At 43.4% G+C, this 21,884-nt stretch overlaps 1 protein-coding gene across 1 annotated transcript; it reads left to right on the top strand.

Annotated features, from left to right (window-relative positions):
- The first annotated feature begins 248 nt into the window (after positions 1–248).
- LOC126481748 (homeobox protein 2-like) lies at positions 249–1,755 on the top strand. The gene is made up of 3 exons (XM_050105703.1): positions 249–273; positions 341–641; positions 1,137–1,755. Exons 1-3 carry the CDS (start codon positions 249–251, stop codon positions 1,753–1,755), a joined length of 945 nt encoding a protein of 314 aa, XP_049961660.1.
- Positions 1,756–21,884: the final 20,129 nt, after the last annotated feature.

The raw sequence follows: 21,884 nt of genomic DNA, 5'->3' as shown, positions 1-21,884 counted from the left end.
ACAATATCACCCGATGTGAGAATCAGTTAACTCAAATAGTTAATGTACAGCAGGAAGTGAACACTCGTGTGGAAGAGTTAGCTCAGGCCCACACTTCAGCTAGCTCCACCCAAGAAAAGCTGACTGAAGAAGTGGGAAATATTACCCAACAGCTCACAATGGTAGTTCTTGAACAAACCCACCTCAAAGAAAAGATAGAAAAATTAGAAGATTGAGCGGACCTCGCGTCACTAAACAACGACACCGACATGGCCGAAAGAACTGTACACGAATGTAAATTGTGTGACGACTATCTGGACAAAAAAACTTGAAACAATTACACAGGATATGCTTTCAAAAGCAAAGACACATGTTAAAGACGAGACAAAACACATAGAAGACGAGGTGACAAAATTACGAGACAATGTTGTGCCGTGTTTGGTGATTGGTGCAAACGCATCGTCAGGGAACGACAAAACAGCTAAAACCATGGCTAATGACACAGACAGAACACCTATTGTGGAATCACCTATTCCCAATCAAAATTACAATGTGCCGCCTTCTTTTCCACCAAACGAGCAATATTACGATACGACACCTAGAGTAGCAAGTGACACAAACTACGTCAATACAGTTATGCCAACCGGCATGGCCGATGACACGTTTGTAAGACATGGGCATTTCCAGACATTTTCCAGTGAGGACAAGCACAAAGTCCACCCTATTGTGTTTATTAGATCATTTGACGGTGTTTTTCCACGTAGTTGGTCAGAAGTCGATAAAATCAGATACGTCACCAATCTCATGAGAGGACGAGCAGCTAAGTGGGGTGCCGCTATGAAGCGGTAGTGCCTTACGTTTGAAAAGTTCGAACAAGCCTTCTTGGACGAATTCTGGTCGGAGAATGAGTAACAGAGTCTAAGGAGAGAAGTGTGCAACCCCGAGGCCTATGACCCTAAAAAAGAGACATTAAGACAATACTTTGAGAGGTTCCTAGACAAGACACTGTACTGGTCCAAACCAGCCGACTTGCCAGCGATAATTGACACTTTAAAGAGCCTCTTACCCTTTCCATACCGAGACAGATTAATAGGAGTACCGGAGAATGACGTTAAGACTTTCTTAAAATTCTTAGATAAAATGGACGTAGTTTACAGAGGCGATTCACGCCATTCAAATTTTACTCATATTAGTAACCAAAATCAGCACCCACCCCAAAGGAACCGTAGTGACGGTGGTTGGTGGAACCATCCGTCCGCACCGCGACACAATACGATGCCTGTGCGCGAAATATATTCAAATGGAAACGTGTATGACGGTAGGAACAACCGCAGAAATTCGTGGAATAATAATAATAATAACAATAATAATTATCACCCATATCAAAATGGTAACTACAAGCAAAATGAAAATCACAGACAGTACAACAACAGCAATAGGAGATGTGAGAATAATCGGTACAACCCGGGCTACTTTGACAGGAACATTCCATATAACAGACATAATTACCACCAAAACAATAAAAATCCCAACAATCACCGACAGAATATGTGGAACACACAAAATTCACGCATGACAAATCATAACCCTCCACGGAATCCGCCGCCGTTCCCCAGTACAGTTATGCACTCCCCGCCACGAAGTAGCAATAACAATTGCAGCGCGCCATCAGCTGACGCGTGGGCGCCAACCGGCCGAAATGTAAACATAGTGGAGCTGGTCAATGAACCCGGCCAAACACAGCAGACGACGGAAAACAGTCGACGACCGAGCTAAGCGCTCGTGCTTCGGTCGTGAGGTGTTGTAAAAGCGCAACGGCTGAGACTGTTTGTTTCCTCAGGTACGACGACAAAATGACAGCAGAACAGGAATTAACAAACCTATGAGGTTGATGACCTCCTTCTTTTGCGTTCACATCCCAAGTCTACAAAATTAAAACAACTGAACAGAAAATGGCAGCTATTATATTCAGGTCCTTTCAGAATAGCAAGCATACCTCACCCAGGTTGTTACTCCCTAGAATACCCGTTATCTCACAAGCCGAGGGGGCTGCATCCCCACAGACATTTGAAACCCTTTGTGCACTAAAACAACATAATATAATGATAACTAAGTTGAACATGAGCAAGTTGCTGTGAAAACGAGATCATAAATATTTGTATTGAAGACACGAACATTAAGTTATACAGCCTAAGAGCACAAACATTCATTTATGGAAATTATATACTGCAGTTACACTTGTACGCATAATTATGAAGAGAATGTAAACCCAGGTGAGTACACTTACTGAATGAGAAAAGATATTCATATAGAAATGAGATCTACACAGATTACATTTGTTGTTAATTGTAAATTATAAGGTGAATCAACAATTAGTTAGTTATTTCAAGGCACTATAATTAGAGGAAATAATAGCTATTGAGATCAGTAATGACATAGGTATGTAGCAGAATGAATGAGGACGTAAGAATGAATGATCAGTATGAATGAGTTAATATTTAGGTTAATATAAGAAGGTAAGTTACTGTGAAGTAGTTGATGGAGACAAGGGATTATTTGAGGAAGATGGTATTGGAGTTTTATGAGAATGGAAGTGCCAGATGGCCCCACGTATGTGATGTATTAATGTTTGATGAGGAATATGTTTAATGTATAAGGATATATATATTATGATGAATATGTGAGTAAGGAATGAGTGAGAATGTTTTGGTAATATTGTGCTACATAGAGAAGTGAGTAACAGTCTACATCTTTAAGATTACATAAGAATTTCAGTTTGAGAGAAAACATTTGTGATGAGTTAGAACACGTGAGTACAAGACGTTAAATGTGAATTTATTTACAGTGCCCTTGAAAATGAACTAATACAAGAAAAGCAGAGTGAACATAATGATGATTACAGCTGTGGAAAGAAGTGTAATAAGAATGTAACTTGGAAACACATTAGCTTTAATTTATTTCAGAAGTGTAACTTAGTAACCTTTCGCTAAGTTTTGTTAAGCCATTGTGTGGAAGAAAACATTTATAGTTCGTGTTCAGACAGGAGAATGATATTTTAAGGAACTTAAATTGGAAGAAATATAGTTTTTACACAGCCCACATGTGAATACATTTGTATAATTTTTTGTTTTTTTTGTTTTACGAAAGTGAAATTTAGTGCCATGTTAGCCTTTATTACACTTATACTTACACACAACAGAAAACCCTGAGGAAGCAAAAGGTAGGAGAGTTATTAAGGACGTTTTGCGATTCGTACGCCGGCCGAAGTGGCCGTGCGGTTAAAGGCGCTGCAGTCTGGAACCGCAAGACCGCTACGGTCGCAGGTTCGAATCCTGCCTCGGGCATGGATGTTCGTGATGTCCTTAGGTTAGTTAGGTTTAACTAGTTCTAAGTTCTAGGGGACTAATGACCTCAGCAGTTGAGTCCCATAGTGCTCAGAGCCATTTGAACCATTTTGAAGCGATTCGTACAACACCTCCACTTAAGCGAACAGATGACAAAATTACATCTACATTGAAGACAACATATGACTTTTCAGGTAATGCAAGGTAAGTGCAAAGGAGCAGTGACCACCCGTGCAACCAACGTCGAGCAACAGACACTGTGGAAGAGATATTATACTATCAATTATAGTACTACGTTCTTTATTTATGTTTTATAGAAAGAAATGATATACACTCCTGGAAATTGAAATAAGAACACCGTGAATTCATTGTCCCAGGAAGGGGAAACTTTATTGACACATTCCTGGGGTCAGATACATCACATGATCACACTGACAGAACCACAGGCACATAGACACAGGCAACAGAGCATGCACAATGTCGGCACTAGTACACTGTATATCCACCTTTCGCAGCAATGCAGGCTGCTATTCTCCCATGGAGACGATCGTAGAGATGCTGGATGTAGTCCTGTGGAACGGCTTGCCATGCCATTTCCACCTGGCGCCTCAGTTGGACCAGCGTTCGTACTGGACGTGCAGACCGCGTGAGACGACGCTTCATCCAGTCCCAAACATGCTCAATGGGGGACAGATCCGGAGATCTTGCTGGCCAGGGTAGTTGACTTACACCTTCTAGAGCACGTTGGGTGGCGCGGGATACATGCGGACGTGCATTGTCCTGTTGGAACAGCAAGTTCCCTTGCCGGTCTAGGAATGGTAGAACGATGGGTTCGATGACGGTTTGGATGTACCGTGCACTATTCAGTGTCCCCTCGACGATCACCAGTGGTATACGGCCAGTGTAGGAGATCGCTCCCCACACCATGATGCCGGGTGTTGGCCCTGTGTGCCTCGGTCGTATGCAGTCCTGATTGTGGCGCTCACCTGCACGGCGCCAAACACGCATACGACCATCATTGGCACCAAGGCAGAAGCGACTCTCATCGCTGAAGACGACACGTCTCCATTCGTCCCTCCATTCACGCCTGTCGCGACACCACTGGAGGCGGGCTGCACGATGTTGGGGCATGAGCGGAAGACGGCCTAACGGTGTGCGGGACCGTAGCCCAGCTTCATGGAGACGGTTGCGAATGGTCCTCGCCGATACCCCAGGAGCAACAGTGTCCCTAATTTGCTGGGAAGTGGCGGTGCGGTCCCCTACGGCACTGCGTAGGATCCTACGGTCTTGGCGTGCATCCGTGCGTCGCTGCGGTCCGGTCCCAGGTCGACGGGCACGTGCACCTTCCGCCGACCACTGGCGACAACATCGATGTACTGTGGAGACCTCACGCCCCACGTGTTGAGCAATTCGGCGGTACGTCCACCCGGCCTCCCGCATGCCCGCTATACGCCCTCGCTCAAAGTCCGTCAACTGCACATACGGTTCATGTCCACGCTGTCGCGGCATGCTACCAGTGTTAAAGACTGCGATGGAGCTCCGTTTGCCACGGCAAACTGGCTGACACTGACGGCGGCGGTGCACAAATGCTGCGCAGCTAGCGCCATTCGACGGCCAACACCGCGGTTCCTGGTGAGTCCGCTGTGCCGTGCGTGTGATATTGCTTGTACAGCCCTCTCGCAGCGTCCGGAGCAAGTATGGTGGGTCTGACACACCGGTGTCAATGTGTTCTTTTTTCCATTTCCAGGAGTGTATATACACCACATACATGATGTTTAACCTTCACTAAAGTAGAAGAAAGTTCATGGTTGAACTCTTGAGAGGAAATTTGGTACGTTATTATACAAGGGTTATTCCAAAAGTAAGGTCCGGTTATAAAAAAAAAATCAAAACTAAAATGTTTTTTCAAAACAATTGTTTTATTTACATTCCTTACATCTTTATCTATTTTTCTACATAACTTCCATACTTATTTAAACATTTGTCACATCGTTCAACAAGCTTTTGAATGCCCATGTTATAGAAATCGGCCGCCTGTGACGATAACCAGTCCTTAACTGCTTCTTTCACTTCATCATCTGTGTCGAAGCACTTGCCGCCGAGAAACTCCTTTAAGTAACGGAACAGGTGGAAATCACTTGGCGCCAGGTCCGGACTGTAAGGAGGATGGCCCATCTGTTCCCATCCAAATTTCTTGATCAGAGCTTGCGTTTCATTTGCAGTGTGGGGTCTGGCATTGTCATGCAACAACAAGATTCCAGACGACAAAAGACCACGTCGCTTATTCTGGATTGCACGTCGAAGTTTAGTCAGGGAAGCGCAGTAGGCGGCTTTATTTATCGTTGTTCCTCTCTCCATAAAGTCGACTAACAATACTCCACGTCTATCCCAGAACACAGTCGCCATAACCTTACGTGTTGAGATTGTCTGCTTTGCCTTGACCTTGACTGGCGATGACGTGTGACGCCATTGCATTGACTGACGTTTAGACTCTGGAGTGATGTGAGAAACCCATGTCTCATCCCCTGTGACAACATTGTCTAAAAGACTGTCACCTTCCTTATGATATCGCTCCAAAAAATCAAGAGCAAAAGCCATTCTTTTCATTCGTTGGGGCTCAGTAAGCAGCCTGGGAACCCAACGGGCACACAATTTGTGAAACTTCAAATGTTCAGACTCAATTCTGTACAAAGTTGTTCTACTCACATTCGGAAAATGCATGTCTACGTCTGTAATAGTGAATCGGCGATCTTCACGAATTTTTTTGTCAACCGCATTGACCAAATCGTCTGAAATCACTGATGGTCGGCCACACCGTGGTTCATCGTGCACATTATCCCATCCTTCATTAAAAGCTCGCACCCACTTGCGCACTTTACTGTCGCTCATTATGTTAGGACCGTACACTTCAGTAATCTGCCGATGGATTTCCGCCGATGAATTGTTTCTTGCAGACAAAAACCGTATCACTGCCCTTACTTCACAATCGGCGGGCTGATCAATTGTCTTAAACATTGTAAAGTGACACTGTGAACTACACTCAGCAACAGTAACAAAGCGAATGGCGGCGTTTGACGCGCAAGGCTTGCCGGGAGTCGGCGCGCATGCGTGTTTTGTCATTGGCGCCAAATTTCAATAGTTACGGCGAATCGGACCTTACTTTTGGAATAACCCTCGTATAATACACATTACAAGAGAGACAGTCTCTGTGAGATATATTTTCCATATGTACAGACGGTATCCACAAGAAGTGGAGATATCGAGGAAGTACTGAGCAGCTATGTGACTTACTCATGCAAGGATTTGTTAATGTATAATACACTTAATCATATGGACAGTCAGAACACAAACAGAGAATCTGTCATGATGTTACACTACACAGACTTGACGTAAGGACACTTACATTTACCCATGATTTGGTAAATTGTAAGCACCTCCTTTCACATACCCCTTGAAGGTGATGCAAAGGTTATACTGTATTGTGTTCTCTTTTTATGTAGTACCTGTAGGATTTGGTAGTTTATAGGTAGTGAATAGTGGGTCGACAGAAGCGTCCGATCCAACGCGTCGGCTTTGACCCGTGACGTAAGGGTGTTGTCGTGTGTGACGTCATGACGGCGCGGAGTTTGGTTTGAGTGTGGCTGTCTCCAGTTCCGTTTTATCTTATTTTATTTACTTTTCTGATCTGTTCATTCTATCTGGTGAGATTTTTTTTTAAATTTAAAAACACTTATTACTTATTTTAATTATCTGTTTCCTCGAATTTCTGTTTTAATTTATTATATTTATCTTTCTGATCTGTTCGTTCTATCCCGTGAGATGTTTTTTAAAAAAAGACAAAAAACACTAATCAGCTACTGAAGCATCTTTATCTTCTATGGCTTGCAGGGGTTACGACCCCTGGGGAGGTGGGTGGGTATTCATGCATGGCTGTCTTCACTTACACGTTGTAGCTACGCAAGGCGTCTAAATTTGTTTATATTTAGTTTGCCCCCCACCCAAAACACCCCATTTCCCGCGCTTGTCCCGTTAGTGTCATTAGGCTTTTTGTGGAAAGTGTGTGTGTTTGTTTTTGTTTCCGCCATATTAGTGACGTCATGGGTCAAAGCAGACGGGTGGGATCGGACGCTTTCGTATTTCCTGAATAGTTTCTTCCAGTCTATCTTCCTTTCTTTCTCCATTATCCTACCACCTCATGCAGCCGGGTATTGTTTGTTTATGGAATGTAAGAATATATTGTGTGACAGTAAACTTTCAGGTATGAATAAAAAGACATGAAGAAAACTGAATATGGCATTACAAGCCTGGTCAACCACTAGCCAAGATATGGAATCAAAAGAAAGAGATAAATAATAAATGAAGGAAAGCCTATGCTTTAAATGTTAAGTCTGATATCCCTTGGCACGCCCAAACCTGAATAAAAAAAATAAAAAAAATTAATACCCCAATAAAAGAAAGCCAATGGGACTTAGTATAATTTTTAGTGTAAATATTTCACATGCATATGCTTGTAAATTTATATGTATTTGTGTAAGTGTTAAAACTTTGCATATTGTCAACTTATTTTGAAATGTGGCCACGAAATGTAAGCTTTAATAATTAACGATGTAAACATGCTGGGACACAGTGAACTTTGTTAAAATGTAAATATTGCAAAAAAGTGTTGCAAACGGTGAACGTTATAAACGACGAATTTTGTGTTGTTTGTGAAACTTATGGTGCATAAACCAAATAACTGTTTGTAAATCGATATAAACTGCAATTTACTTCGACGATAATGAGGATTTTCACACTGCAAATGAACGTTTGTTGGCAAGAGTAAACAACGTGGTTAAACATCTACCTTTGCGAACATCGACGCCGTTGTTCCTGGCCGGCCTTCAGATGCTTTGGAGACAATAAACTCAGCACCTGTCGTAGGCGATGTGGAGGCTAAAAACTACATCGACCATATATGCCCCGGGAACAATAATCATGAAAACGCACAAGGACCTGGAGTGTTCTGTCGTAACAGAAGACATGGACGTTGCTTCAGATCACGCACACGCTCAATCTTATGGTGTCACCGGACTTAACAAGCCATTTATGTTGGAATAACAACTTGTAATGAACACTATGTGAAAGTGAATACTGTGCAAGATTGTCATAACACAGCGATTTTGAAACTGCCGCACGCGAAATTCAGTGATGCTACTGCGGATGCGCAAAGACTACGTGCTGCCAGAGATGCATTGGGAAACCTACGCTGGGAGCACACAACATAACTGCGCTGGCGAGCAGCTTGTTCAAACAAACAGTATGTAAACATATATATTAATTGTGTACAAAGGATCCAAACTGTAATAATTGTATTTAGTATATAGGTTTAGAAAGTAAGTGTTGGGAAAGATTATCCCCTATGGATGCACGTGGCCTTTCCAATGAAAATATGCATATATTGACTTTTAGGTTTGCTAGCCTGCCACGCTAAATGTTTTAGCGTGACAGTCGAGGGGGCGATGTAGCGGGACTTTGAATTTCGCCGCGCTACACTCGTTCCCTCAGATAAAAAATATCCCGTCGCAGCGGTATGAGCGCTCGACGGCAGAGAAACTACTAAAATTGTAACTCTTTTTTTGTTTTCTATTCGTTTCTTAATTGTCTCTTGATAGCCGAAGCTGAAGGCAGATGTGATCTAATGAAGACGTAAAAAAAACTTATTAGCTAGTCTTGATCTGATTTTAATGTGTAGACATATTGTGGAAGTTGTTAAGAAATTCGGAGGATGTAAGTAGCAAAGTAAATTAAATTGCATACAGTATCAAGATGATTTTAATTGGCATAAATTAGTGATTCCTGGACGATTGCAAGATTTCGGAGCAGACTTTTCACGCAGAAATGAAAGAGATTTTTGAAGACCTGGACGCCGCACGAAAGAAGACAAGTTTACCTGGTAAAGGATGAACTCTTTTGTCTACGTCATTTCCCCCTGTCAGTTACATTTTGTTATTCTCTGTTCTTTTTCAATACTTTTTGTAGTGGAAATTGGTTTTACTTTTGCTCAAAAACGCCACAAGGACCACCCCAACAATAGCTTTTCTGTAATACGAAGTCCGATTTGCTTTTCATTCTTTCCCTTGTTTTCACGGTCATTTACGATTTTAAAACCCCCTTTTTATTCACGATTTCTTCCACATTTTCAACCTCTTTTCTTCTCTCTTATTTTTCTTCTCTTTTTTATTAACCACTACAATGTTTACTCATCCACATACCTACAGTATCATTGTAATAAGCCTGAAATGGCTTCATAATGTAGAGGACAAGGGGTTATTTTTAGGAAATACAGTGCGAAATTGTAATTTAGTGTGTTTCAGTACGCGATGCGCCCGCCTCATGGTAAACGGCGGACCAAGGCCGGCCAGCGCATTATGCAGGTGACATAGTTTTGCAGCGAGCGTCGGTATGTGTTTACGTGTGCGGCAGCCATCAACAGCCAGAACGCAACATTAGCAGAATTACGCAGGCGCGAGCCGCGTGTGGCACGGTTGCGTTAGCTAATTCATCGAGAATCTTCTAATAAACACGCCGCCGCGTAACCGGCGGATTCAGCAGCGGTCTGCACTATTTAAGGGCATCAGAGGTGGGTGTCGGCTTTCGGTTCGACCGATTGGGCGTTCGGTCGCTGTTACTTCGTCATCAGTGACGCTGTCCCCGAGGACCGGCCAATGCAGGGCGTTGCACGCTGCCACACTGGCGACTCCCGGCATCGTCACGAGCTGCCGCGTCTGCAGGAGGCGCGCTAGCGTTGGCCTCGTGCCGCTAACGTCCTACCGCCTGGGCAGCCACTGACTGACTGTGGTGTCGCATTCCCTGGGCTGCGCAAATGAGCTCGTTTCCACCTCGACACGAGCAGTGAGGCTGAGCTACCAGAAAATGTATTGGAAGAACCAACAATAAAGAGGAAAATTGCGAAAAACAGCCACCTTCTTCTACCCAGCCACGCCCTATAACCCCAACCACGTCACCCGCTCCGGTCATCCTATTACAAGTGGTATCAGTCGGGCAACCTGCGCATCACACACTCCTGTTACAATTGGTGACAGTAGTGGTCTTCTCCCTGGATTTGGAGGAAATTGTGGCTGGTAATCGACGAGGGTATGTGGCACCTGAGAAGGGCAACAATGGATCAGCAACTCCTGCAACATGACAAGTAAGTGCCAATTTTTCGTTTGGTGGTTTGTCTGAACCTGTAGCATAGTCTGTCTTCCCTTCCTGTTCTTCTTTCCGGGCTTTCTGTAGCCTTGATTCGATAGCTGGTAGTGATGGAACAGTCTGTGTCAGCCGAGGTGGCTGTTCAGCAGCTACTTGAGCGAGTGTCGGAATTAGAGATAGAGCTTGCTCGGTCTAAAGAAGCGAGCAAGGAACGGTTTCTTGTTAATGCAGTAATTCTTGACACTAACACTGCGTCTTTGGTCACCCCTTTCTCGGGAAAAGCTGGGGAGGATGTTATGATTTTGTTTTTTGAGAACCTTAGCACGGCCGCTAAATTGGGAACTTGGCGTGCATATACACTTTTGCATGTGGCTAAGTTGAAAGTAACTGGGGATGCCAGAGCGTACGTTACATGCCATGAAGAATTAAGGGATGCTCGGACATTCGAAGCATTCAAAAAAGGGTTGCTGGAAAGATCGGGAGAAAAATACGTCTAGATATTATCGGGAACAATTGAATAGAATGTATCAAAGGAATGGGGAATCAATAGAAGCTTTTGTAGATCGAATTCGAAAAATTAATGTTAATACCTATGAGCTAACGGATTCCGATAGGGTTAATGAAGCCATTCTGCAGGAAGCTGAGCAGAGGGCACTAGACACATTTTTGTGGGGAGTACAACCCGAAACCTCCCGCAAGATTAGGATGGAATTCCCTAAGACTCTCAATGAGGCAGTCGGAATCACTGTGGCGTTAGAGGAAGTTGAAGCAGTAACAAAGACGCAGGACAAGAAAGCAGTGTTTAATGCAGAAATAAAATGTTTCAGATGTGTTCGGATGGGACACATTAGACGCAATTGCAAGGAAGTGCAGTGCAGGAAATGCAGACATTGGAGTCATATGGAGCGTAATTGCAATGGGTCCTGGCAGAAACATGATAGGAAACCGCAAGGTGGGCCTCACCTCCCTCAGTTAAATGGGGCAGGGGGTGGTGTGTCCACTGTGCAGCACCCCGGGTAAGGATTAATGCTAGTCCATAATCAGTAGCAGCCTTTTTTCTGACCGGCTTGGTGAGGCGCAGACGTTGCAAATTTTTATTGGATACTGGGTCTCAGGTATCCATGACGAGTAGAAATGTACTTGGTAAAGTAGAATTAAAACCACCACGCTGGGCGTTATGTGGCGTGGGTGGGGGACAGGTGAAGTCACTCGGATCAGTGGTGTTAAACTTCCGAGTGGAAATGAGGAACTTCCAGGTGAAGGTAGACGTTCTTCCAGTTGTTGGCAGCAGCTATGATGTCATACTCGGATTGGATTTCCTGGTTGCGCATCACGCAAAAGTTAACCTGGAACAGCGTGCAGTAGAACTGGATGGAATACAATTTCGCCTAGGTTCTGCGGCCGAAAAACCATTACTGTCGCGAGGAACTGCCCAGACGTCAGGTGCGCCACCTAAACTGCGTACAAGGTCCCTTAGGGTTAACTCGCGGGATACTATACCGAGCCGGCAGGTGTGGCTGAGCGGTTCTAGGCGCTTCAGTCTGGAACCGCGCGACTGCTACGGTCGCAGGTTCGAATCCTGCCTCGGGCATGGATGTGTGTGATGTCCTTAGGTTAGTTAGGTTTAAGTAGTTCTAAGTTCTAGGGGACTGATGACCTCAGATGTTAAGTACCATAGTGCTCAGAGCCATTTGAACCATTTGATACAATACTGAAGGGTACAGGGAAAATAATCTGGGCAGATGTTGGAGCTAGTGTGCTGGTAAATTCGTTGTGTGCCGTTGAACCTTTGTCTGAGAATGAGCCGCTGGACAAAATGAAGTATTTTACGCGCCGTAGCGTGTCCTACGTGCGGGAGATAGAAGGAAAAAAGGTTCCGCCTGTCAGTATTGATAATTTTGACCTTCAAGAGGTGCAGTTAGCATGGGGTACCGAATAGCGAATCTGGAGATAACAGGGGAAGATGAACTGGATAAGGATTTCGCAGCAGATTACACAATGCTGGGAGAGTCTGTCAGCTGGTCCGCACTGAGGGGTAAAGTAGCACATTTAGAAGGGTAAGACAGAGAAGTCATGGAGAACCTTTTGACGGAATATAAAGAGTTATTTAATTCTCATGGTCCACTGCCTGCCACACCGTTAGTTCAGCATTACATCCCCACTGGGAATGAATCACCGGTGTATAAACGTCCATATCATATTCCAAAAAGTTTACAGCCTATCATGGAAGAATTTATTAATCAACAGCTTAGGAATGGAATAATAGAAACCAGTAGTAGTTCCTGGTCCGCTCCTGTCGTAATAGTGGGTAAAAAATCACCCGATGGGTGCAAGGCATATCGTTTTTGTTGTGATTATCGTTTCCTGAATCAAAAAACTGTATCGGATGCATACCCAATGCCTAATATCACTGAAACTCTGGATAATTTGGGTCATTGTCAGTACTTCACGACCTTGGATCTTCGAAGCGGGTACCACCAGTTGGAGGTCGCCCCAGAAGACCGACCGAAAACAGCTTTTTCAACACCTACAAATCATTTTCAGTATCGGCTAATGCCTTTTGGACTCAAAAATGCTGCGGCAACCTTCCAACGGTTACTAGATAGCGTGTTACGAGGCCTGAAACCTAATCAGTGTATGGACGAAATAATTGTTTTCTCAAAGGACGTGCAAGAACATGTGCGCCATTTGCGCGAAGTTTTCGATCGTGTGAAAGCAGCGCTGTTAACTCTTCATATGGAAAAATGTCATTTTTTGTTGCAAGAAGTCCGTTATTTAGGTCATATTATAGGACAGGAGGGTGTCCACACGGATCCAAAACTTGTAGAGACGGTAATGAATTTTCCGACACCTACAGAAGTAAAAGAGTTGCAGTCTTATTTAGGAGGAGGAGGAGATTAGTGTTTAACGTCCCATCGACAACGAGGTCATTAGAGACGGAGCACAAGCTCGGGTTAGGGAAGGATGGGGAAGGAAATCGGCCGTGCCCTTTCAAAGGAACCATCCCGGCATTTGCCTGAAGTGATATAGGGAAATCACGGAAAACCTAAATCAGGATGGCCGGACGCGGGATTGAACCGTCGTCCTTCCGAATGCGAGTCCAGTGTGCTAACCACTGCCCCACCTCGCTCGGTCTTATTTAGGTCTCACCAATTTTTACAGGAGGTATACTCCAAAATTTGCAGAAATTGCAAGGCCCTTCACGCAGTTGTTGAAGAAGGGAGCAAAATTTCACTGTTCAGCAGAATGCGAAGAGGCTTTTCAAAAGTTAAAAAATTTGTTGACATCTAGTCCGGTTTTGGCTTTTCCAGATTTTAGTAAACGGTTTATATTATCTTGTGACTCTAGCAATTTTGCTTTGGGTATTGTATTATCTCAGGAAATAGATGGGCAGGAACACCCGATAGCATATGCTTCCAGACAGCTAAACAATGCAGAAAAAAATTACTCACCAACCGAGAAGGAGTATTGGCATTAATTTTCGGAATAACCTATTTCCGGTGTTATTTGTATAGACGACGTTTCTAGGCGATTACTGACCATGCAGCACTTAAGTGGTTGTTAGGGCTTAAAGACACAACGAGTAGATTAACTAAGTGGGCTTTGCATCTTAGTGAGTACGATTTTGAAGTGATTCATCGACTGGGTAAATCACACGGAAACACGGATGGTCCAGAGTCGTAAAGTATGCGCCTTGGAATGCACAGGAATAAATGAGAACGTATGGGTTGAAGCACAAACCGCTGACACATATTGTCAACGATTTACCTCGCAGCTACAGTTTGTCGTGGAAGCACAGATTTATTGGTGGTCAACATATAGGCAAGATGTCGATCAGTACGTAAAGAATTGCAATTCGTGTGCTCAACAGGCGGAATTGAGTCATCAGAAAAGTGTGTTGCAACGACTACTGGAAGCGGATAGACCTCTCCAATTACTTGGCGTAGACGTCTTAGGACCTTTCGTGCAAACACCAGCAGGTAATCGCTATGCTTTAACAATAATAGACCATTTTTCGCGCTATGTGTCTATGATAGCTATTCCGGACCAGTGAGCCGAATCAGTGGCTCCCGCCATGGTACATCAATGGATATTGAAATTCGGAACACCTGGAACTATAATTACAGATCAAGGGACAAACTTTATGTCCAATTTGATGAAACAGTTATGCAAGTTGTTGCATGTAAAGAAATTGAGAACAAGCGCGTTGCACCCGCAGGCTACTGGTCGGACCGAGAGTTCATTGTACAATAGCTAAGATGTTAAGTTATTATGTAAACTCGCAACACAACAATTGGGATACCCTCTTGGCGTTTGTAACCGTGGAATATAACTCAAAAGTGCATGAAAGTACAGGATTGTCTCCGTATGAAGTACTGTTCAGTTGGAAGATGCCATCTCCGTTTGAATTGCTCAAGACCCCGCCAGGAACCGATATTTCGGCTGTTAAGGATTTATCCACAAAGTTGAAAACAATCTGGCGGCAGATGAAAAAAATGAACACTAAAGTGTTAGAGAGACAGGACAAAGTTCACAATAGGAAGGCGGCTTTACCCAAATATCATGTAGGACAATGGGTGATGCTGACTAATCCGTATGTGCCAAAAGGCAAAGCGAAATAATTTATATCCCGTTATGAAGGCCCTTTCCAGGTGATTGAGACGACATCGCCGGTGAAAGTAAAATTACAGCTTCCAACTCGCCCTTCTATTGTGCATGTGAGCTGAATTAGGCCTTTCAAGGGGAACTTTGAGGAACTTCCTTCATTGTCTGCAGTAACTTCTAGTGGAGAGAAAGATGAATCTAAGAAAAAGAATAAGAAAGGAGTAGATAAACAGAAGAACCAAGTTAATTGTGGAAGCGATCAGACATGCTATTACGTTCTTAGGCCACGCGTAAAAAGGAAGAGCTAATGTGAGTTGTTTTTCTTTGGTGACGTTCTGGTAAGACCAGCAGTTCCAGCGTCATGGGTTGGGCTGAAGAGGGAAGGTGTGCACTATCTCTCAGCATAGTTATTCTGTTTTGGTGTTGCAACTTAGCTGAAGCCTTGAAGGTATGTCCTATATCAAGTGGTGGTTTGTTCTCGCGATAAGCCCACGTAATAACGTTCGGACACCGATGGACCTTAAGGGTGGACTGTAATATTTCGGCGGTTGAAGACGAAATCTTTAAATTAGAAGATACATTTAATGAACTTCATTCCATGGTGGCTAATCAGTCAAGGTTTAATGACACACAGGGGGAATATCAGCTACTACGATCAGCTTTTGCACGGTTACAAGCTCAGTTGCGGCAAACTGTAGGGTTAATCTCGCGCGTCCGTAGGAAAAGAGGATGGTTAGACGCAGGTAGCTGTATCCTAAAAACTGTTTTTGGGACCGCTGATGCGGAAGATATTAAGAGTATTAATGAAACGCTACGGCAGGTACAGGATCATGTGAATAACAACCAGGGAATGCTAGATCTTCATACAACCCAATTAGAGAGTTTGGAGAAAGATGTAGTTAATAATACGCGCCAATTGCGAGCTTTGACCGCGACCTGGATTTCCCACATTAAGGCCACAGCCGACACAACCAATCACGACTTGGGTATAATCAAGTACCGGTTGGATAACACCGATTCACAGCTGATAATCGATAAGCTGCTCTGTTTTCTTGCTGATAGTATTACGGAAGCACGCATAGAAGCCACGGAACTACAGGAGGCTTTGTTGCACGCAATGCGCGGACACCTAACCCCAGTACTGTTACCTTCGGAACAACTTCGGGAAGGATTACGGAAAGTTCAATCGGAATTGCCCACATCCCTGGAGCTACTGACGACATTAATAGACGAACACTTATCTCTGTACTACAAAATGGCCATTGTTACCAGTATGCGGATGGGTACTCTGCTGAGAATTCGTATCATAATACCATTAACATGTGAGGATTGTAAATTTGAATGTTACGCCTTGCATACGTATCCAGTGAAGTGGGAAATTTTGCAGAAATTCGTACAATTAACCGAACGGAAACACTATTAGTGGCACATAACAGACAACAAGCTCATGCGTTCCTCACTGCACAAGACTTACTGTGTTGTCGAAGAGGTCCAATTACCATCTGCCCCGCGAAATTGTTACACACTGTACCCAAATCTTGTGAGTATTCTCTATTCCGCTCTCAAGAGCCAGTCGCAGAGTGCCCTAACGAAATTATAGCAGGCAAGGTGCAGTTCTTTCAGCAAGTGGGTCCACATTTGGTATTTTCAGTAATGGAAAACACAGTCGTTATTTGCGTTTGTTACGAGCAGGGTAAGCAAGGGAGTACGCAAAAAATAGAATTTCAGGGGCAGGGACTGTTAATTAACGGCACACAGTGTGACATTTCAGGGCCAACTTCCCGTTTACCAGCTGTGATTACTGGAGCTACAATCATGAACACAACACGCACATTGATCTATGTACCCGACCAACCGGTGCAATTCGTCACGAAAGAAAATCAAACTCTTTTGAATAGCACATTAGACCCGACTTTCCTTGCCTCTTTGGACCGGATGCTAGCAGCTCAGGATGGACGTATAACTATGGAACATCTTTTTCAACGAGTGCATGAGTCCCATAATGAGCATAAGCAACGCTTACTAGTTATTGGATCATCAACCACCACCACCTGTATTTTTATCTTTGTCGTAGGATTAGTGTACTTTCGGCTCAAGAGGAAGGTAGCCCAAATCCCGCCCCTTCCAACCTTTAACCTAAGGGTCCAGACAAAATCACTGAACAGTTGTGAGGCACTGCAGCAGAACACTGAGTAATGTTTATGAACAAAGATTAGACTGAGGATAGAAGTGAATGAACACTGTGTAAATAGTGAATCAATCGCATTTTGTGATGTTTGTGAAGTGAACTTTAGTTGTTTTGACTTTATGGTTGAATTTTGGGACGAATTCTTTTCGTACGAGGGAGGAATTGTAGAGGACAATGGGTTATTTTTAGGAAATATGTTGCGAAATTATGATTTAGTGTGTTTCAGTGCGCGATGCACCAGCCTCACGGCGAACAAAGGCTGGCCGGGGCGTTATGCAGGTGACACAGATTTGGAACGAGCGTCAGTACGTGTGTACGTATGCGGCAGCCATCAACAGCCAGAACACAGCATTAGCCGAATTACACAGGTGCGGGCCGCGTGTGGCGCAGTTGTGTTAGCCAGCTCATTCGGAACATTCTAATAAACACGGCGTCGCGTAACCGCCGGATTCAGCAGCGGTCTGCAGTATTTAAGGACATCAGAGATGGGCGTCGGCATCGGTTCAAGCGACTGGGCGTTCGGTCACTGTTACGTCGTCATCATCAGTGACGCTGTCCCCAAGGACCGGCCGGCGGAGGGTGTTGTCCTATGCCGCACCGGCAACTCCCGGCGTCGTCACGAGCCACAGCGTCTGCAGGAGGCGAGCTAGACCAGGCCTTGTGCTGCTAACCTCCTACCACCTACACAACCACTGACCAAGCACGGCGTCGCGTTCCCTGGGATGCATGCATCAGCACGTCTCCACCACGACACAAGCAGTGGAGCTAAGCTACCGAAAAATGTATTGGAAGAACCAACAATATAGAGGAAGACTGCTAAAAACAGCCACCTTCTTCTAGCCAGCTACGCCCTACAACCTCGACCACATCACCCACTCTGGTCATCCTATTACACTACCTATAGCCCCAAGCTCTGTTCTACACCTGTTATCTCTGTTTCTTTAGAAGTTTCGTTACAGTGACTGCATACCACAGAGGTTCCCTCCCATTGTGAACTGTTCTACTGGGTACATATCCATCCAGTTCTTGGTCAACTATGCTTTTAAACTTGAGCCATAGTCCCTCTACATGCTCCTGATATGTGCTGAAAGTTTCAAGTTCCTCAATGAGATATGACATTTCTAGGTAGTTTTCAGAGAAGGCATTTAGCAAAGTTTCACAGGATACCTTGTACACCCATCACTGACAAAACTGTAATTTTCCCAATTAATTTTTGGATGATTAAAGTCTCCACCAATGATTACAGTATGATTGGGAAACTTACGTGCAAGTGAACCGAGGTCTTCTCTAAAGTTAAATCGGCGATAGAAGGATCCAACTATCATTTTATCTCCACCCCTGATACTGAGTCTTGACCACACAATCTCACATGCAGCTTCAATCTCAGTGGTTTTGATTTTTTTGTCGACTGCAACAAATACACCACCACTCTTTCCCATTTGTCTGTCCTTTCGATATGCACTTGCTGTAAATTTCAGGTTTCAACCAGCTTTCTGTACCTAGTGTTATGTGAGCTTCAATGCTTTTCACGAGCGCTTCAAATTCTGGCACTTTGTTGCAAATGCTTTGGCAATCTAACATTATGGTTTTAATACTCTCACGTGGGGGAGCATTTCTTTCGATCTTACAATGATACTTCTGGGTTTCCTACAGCTATCATTATCTGGAGTGGATGGAGAGTTGCCTAATCAGAAAAGCACTTGCATGCACCCTACACAGTCATCTACATAAGTTGCAGCCTTTGATGTGTAGTGCGCACCTGACCTATTTAGCGGGACTCTGTAGTTTTCAACCCCATGGCCCAAGTCCAGGAAGTCACAGCCTAGCTTGTCTTCCTTCAAAGTCTCCATTCGGGTCCTTCCACTCGAATCAGAACCAAAGGGCCATAATCACTTCTGGGGACAATGCTACAAACTGTTAGCTTCAATGAAACTCCATGTAAAAGGCTGTTCTTCTCAACCTTCTCTGCCAGTCACTGGAATGACCCAAGAATGACCTGAGCCCAGACGACAGGCATCAATTGTTCCAACATGCACCATGGTCTGCAGTTCGTGGCACCCCATTCCCTCAAGGGCTGCTGGAATAGCTTCTTCAGCATGTAGAATGAGGCCTACAGGCATACACACTGAGTGCACTTGATGTCCTTTCCTGTCCCTTGCTGCCATTTCCCTAAGGGGTACCATCATTCATCTTGCATTTGAATCGCCAGTTAATAGACCCCTACCCTATGCTGTACTGTAAACGGGGAAATTAATGAAACACTTTGTTACAACATAAGCATGGTTTGTATTTACAGCAAGCTACTTGAAACAATTATGTGTGTTAATAGAGGTTTCACTTGTCAGCTGGAATTGGCTTTTATTTTCTTTCTCTATTTTCTTTGAAGCTTCTTGTGTAGCTTTTTCTACAATCAGTCGCTTGCTTGAACTTCTCGGTGAAGTGACCAACAGTAGTCCCCCATCATGTTGGTGTTCCAGCAGACTTGGTAGCGTTTTTCCTCCACTTTAATGTCCTGGTGAAAATGCTCTCCTTGCTTCTCACTATCTCCCATATTGTCTGGGAAGAAATCAAGGTGACTGTTCAAAAAGTGAACTTTCAGGCTCATTAAACATCTAAAGTTTTAAACTTCCTTAAAATTGTAGCATTAACAAACATATTCTGGGTCTTTTTCATGTCCTAAGAAATTTGTAACGACTTGCTTGAATGGATATCTCCATACTTCTTTCTCATTTAAGGTCATTGTGGATTCAAAGTTAACATCAATTTTCTAAAGTCAGGTCCGACAAAGTTGCCTTCTTTTAGTTTAGCTTCTGAAAGGTGTGGAAACTTTTGGCAGAGATACTTAAAACAGGGGCCATCTTTAGACAAAGCCTTTACAAACTGTTTCATTAGTCCTAACTTTATATGTAGAGGTGGTAGGAGTACGTTTCTTGGATCTACAAGGTTTTTGTGTAGTGTGTTCTCATCAGGTTTTAAAGACTCCCTCGCAGGCCAGTTCTTTCTGCACCAGTGTTGATCCCTAACCCTGTTGTCCCATTCACACCAGAAACATGGAAATTTGGTAACGCCACCTTGCTGTCCAAGGAGCATGCATTTACTTTTAGATCACCACATATCATCCAACCATGAGCAGAATAGCCTATTTTATTTAGCACTATTTGTAGGTTTTCAAATCTCTTTCATATGTACAGAATGTCCACCAGGTATCGATGCATGTATGTTACCATTGTGTAATAAAACAGCCTTTAAACTAGTTTTGGATGAATCAATAAACAGCCTCCAGTCTTCCTTTTTGTATTCAATACCAAACTCATTCACCAGACCGGGAATGTCTGAGCAGTATACTAAATCACCTTGTTGAAAACACTTGGAAAATTGCTGCTCTCTCTTTCTATACATGTATATGCTGTTTCCAACTGGCAATACGATCTTTTCTTTAAATCTAGAGCCAAGCAATACAGCATTTTCTTTCGTTAAGCCCAGATCCCTAACCAAATCGTTAAGCTCTGTCTGAGTAGAAAATACTTCTGTTGGAACAGAATTTAAATCATCTGGTGGGAAAATCTACACCATCCCCACTGTTGGATGGAAGGTTAGGGTAGTTTATTACCTTTTTGTTTTTCGAATAATGACCAGTAATATCAACACTGCAAGTAGCAATCATCAGATTGATTTCTTGGCTCCCTCCATATCATAGGAACAGAAAATGTAAAGGCTTTTTCTCTTTTTTCGACCATTTTCTCAGACCTTCAACACACACATAACATACCTTATGTCATCCAAGATTTATCTTGATCACCTTGTTTAGATCCAAAGTATGATAGATAAACCTCTTTCATACAGTCTGTAATATTTCTTTGGTGTTTTTTAATCACAAATTCACCACAAATATAACAAAAACTGTCAGCAGAGTTTTTACAACCACAATTAGACATTGTACTGAGCACACGTACAAGAAACGGGAAAGTCAGGTTAAAATGTGAAGAAATGGTGGGTGATACAGTTTTTTAAGTATCATATTTGGATTTCCCACCCTAAAAAACATAAGAATAATGTATTTTCAGAAAAAAAGTTTTTCCATCATTGGCCTGTGTAATATTTAACTGTGGAAAGCAGGTTACTGGAGAGCAGCATCAGGTGATATGAGCAATGTGTTTGTTGTTGACAATAGTGGGCCACCAGTTAATGAACAAAAAATTTAATAACTTATCACAAGAGGTGACCGACACGTGATTTGGAGAACACAGGTATAATCCTAAAATTAATGATTTTGGTATATAACAAAATTAAAATACAGGGTGTACATAAAGTCCGGGAACACTTTCTATTATTATTAAACATTGTACAGATATCATACATATTGCATTTCGAAGAGAAGCTCTGAAAGTTTTTTTTACAAACATTCGATATGCGAACCAAGAGTGACCCAGCAAACGTCAATACATTAATCGAATTCTTGCCACACCCATCTCAGCATGGCATCATTGACTGTGGCAGTCGTTTCCTGTATTCTCTCCTGGAGCTCTGCTACATCACATGGTAGAGGGGATATATATACACCAGATCTTTAATGTATC

The sequence above is a fragment of the Schistocerca serialis genome, chromosome 5 (genome assembly GCF_023864345.2).
Source record: "Schistocerca serialis cubense isolate TAMUIC-IGC-003099 chromosome 5, iqSchSeri2.2, whole genome shotgun sequence".
NCBI classification, from domain to species: domain Eukaryota; kingdom Metazoa; phylum Arthropoda; class Insecta; order Orthoptera; family Acrididae; genus Schistocerca; species Schistocerca serialis.
Note: the sequence above shows the minus strand (reverse complement) of the source record. Positions and strands in the feature narration are given on the sequence as shown.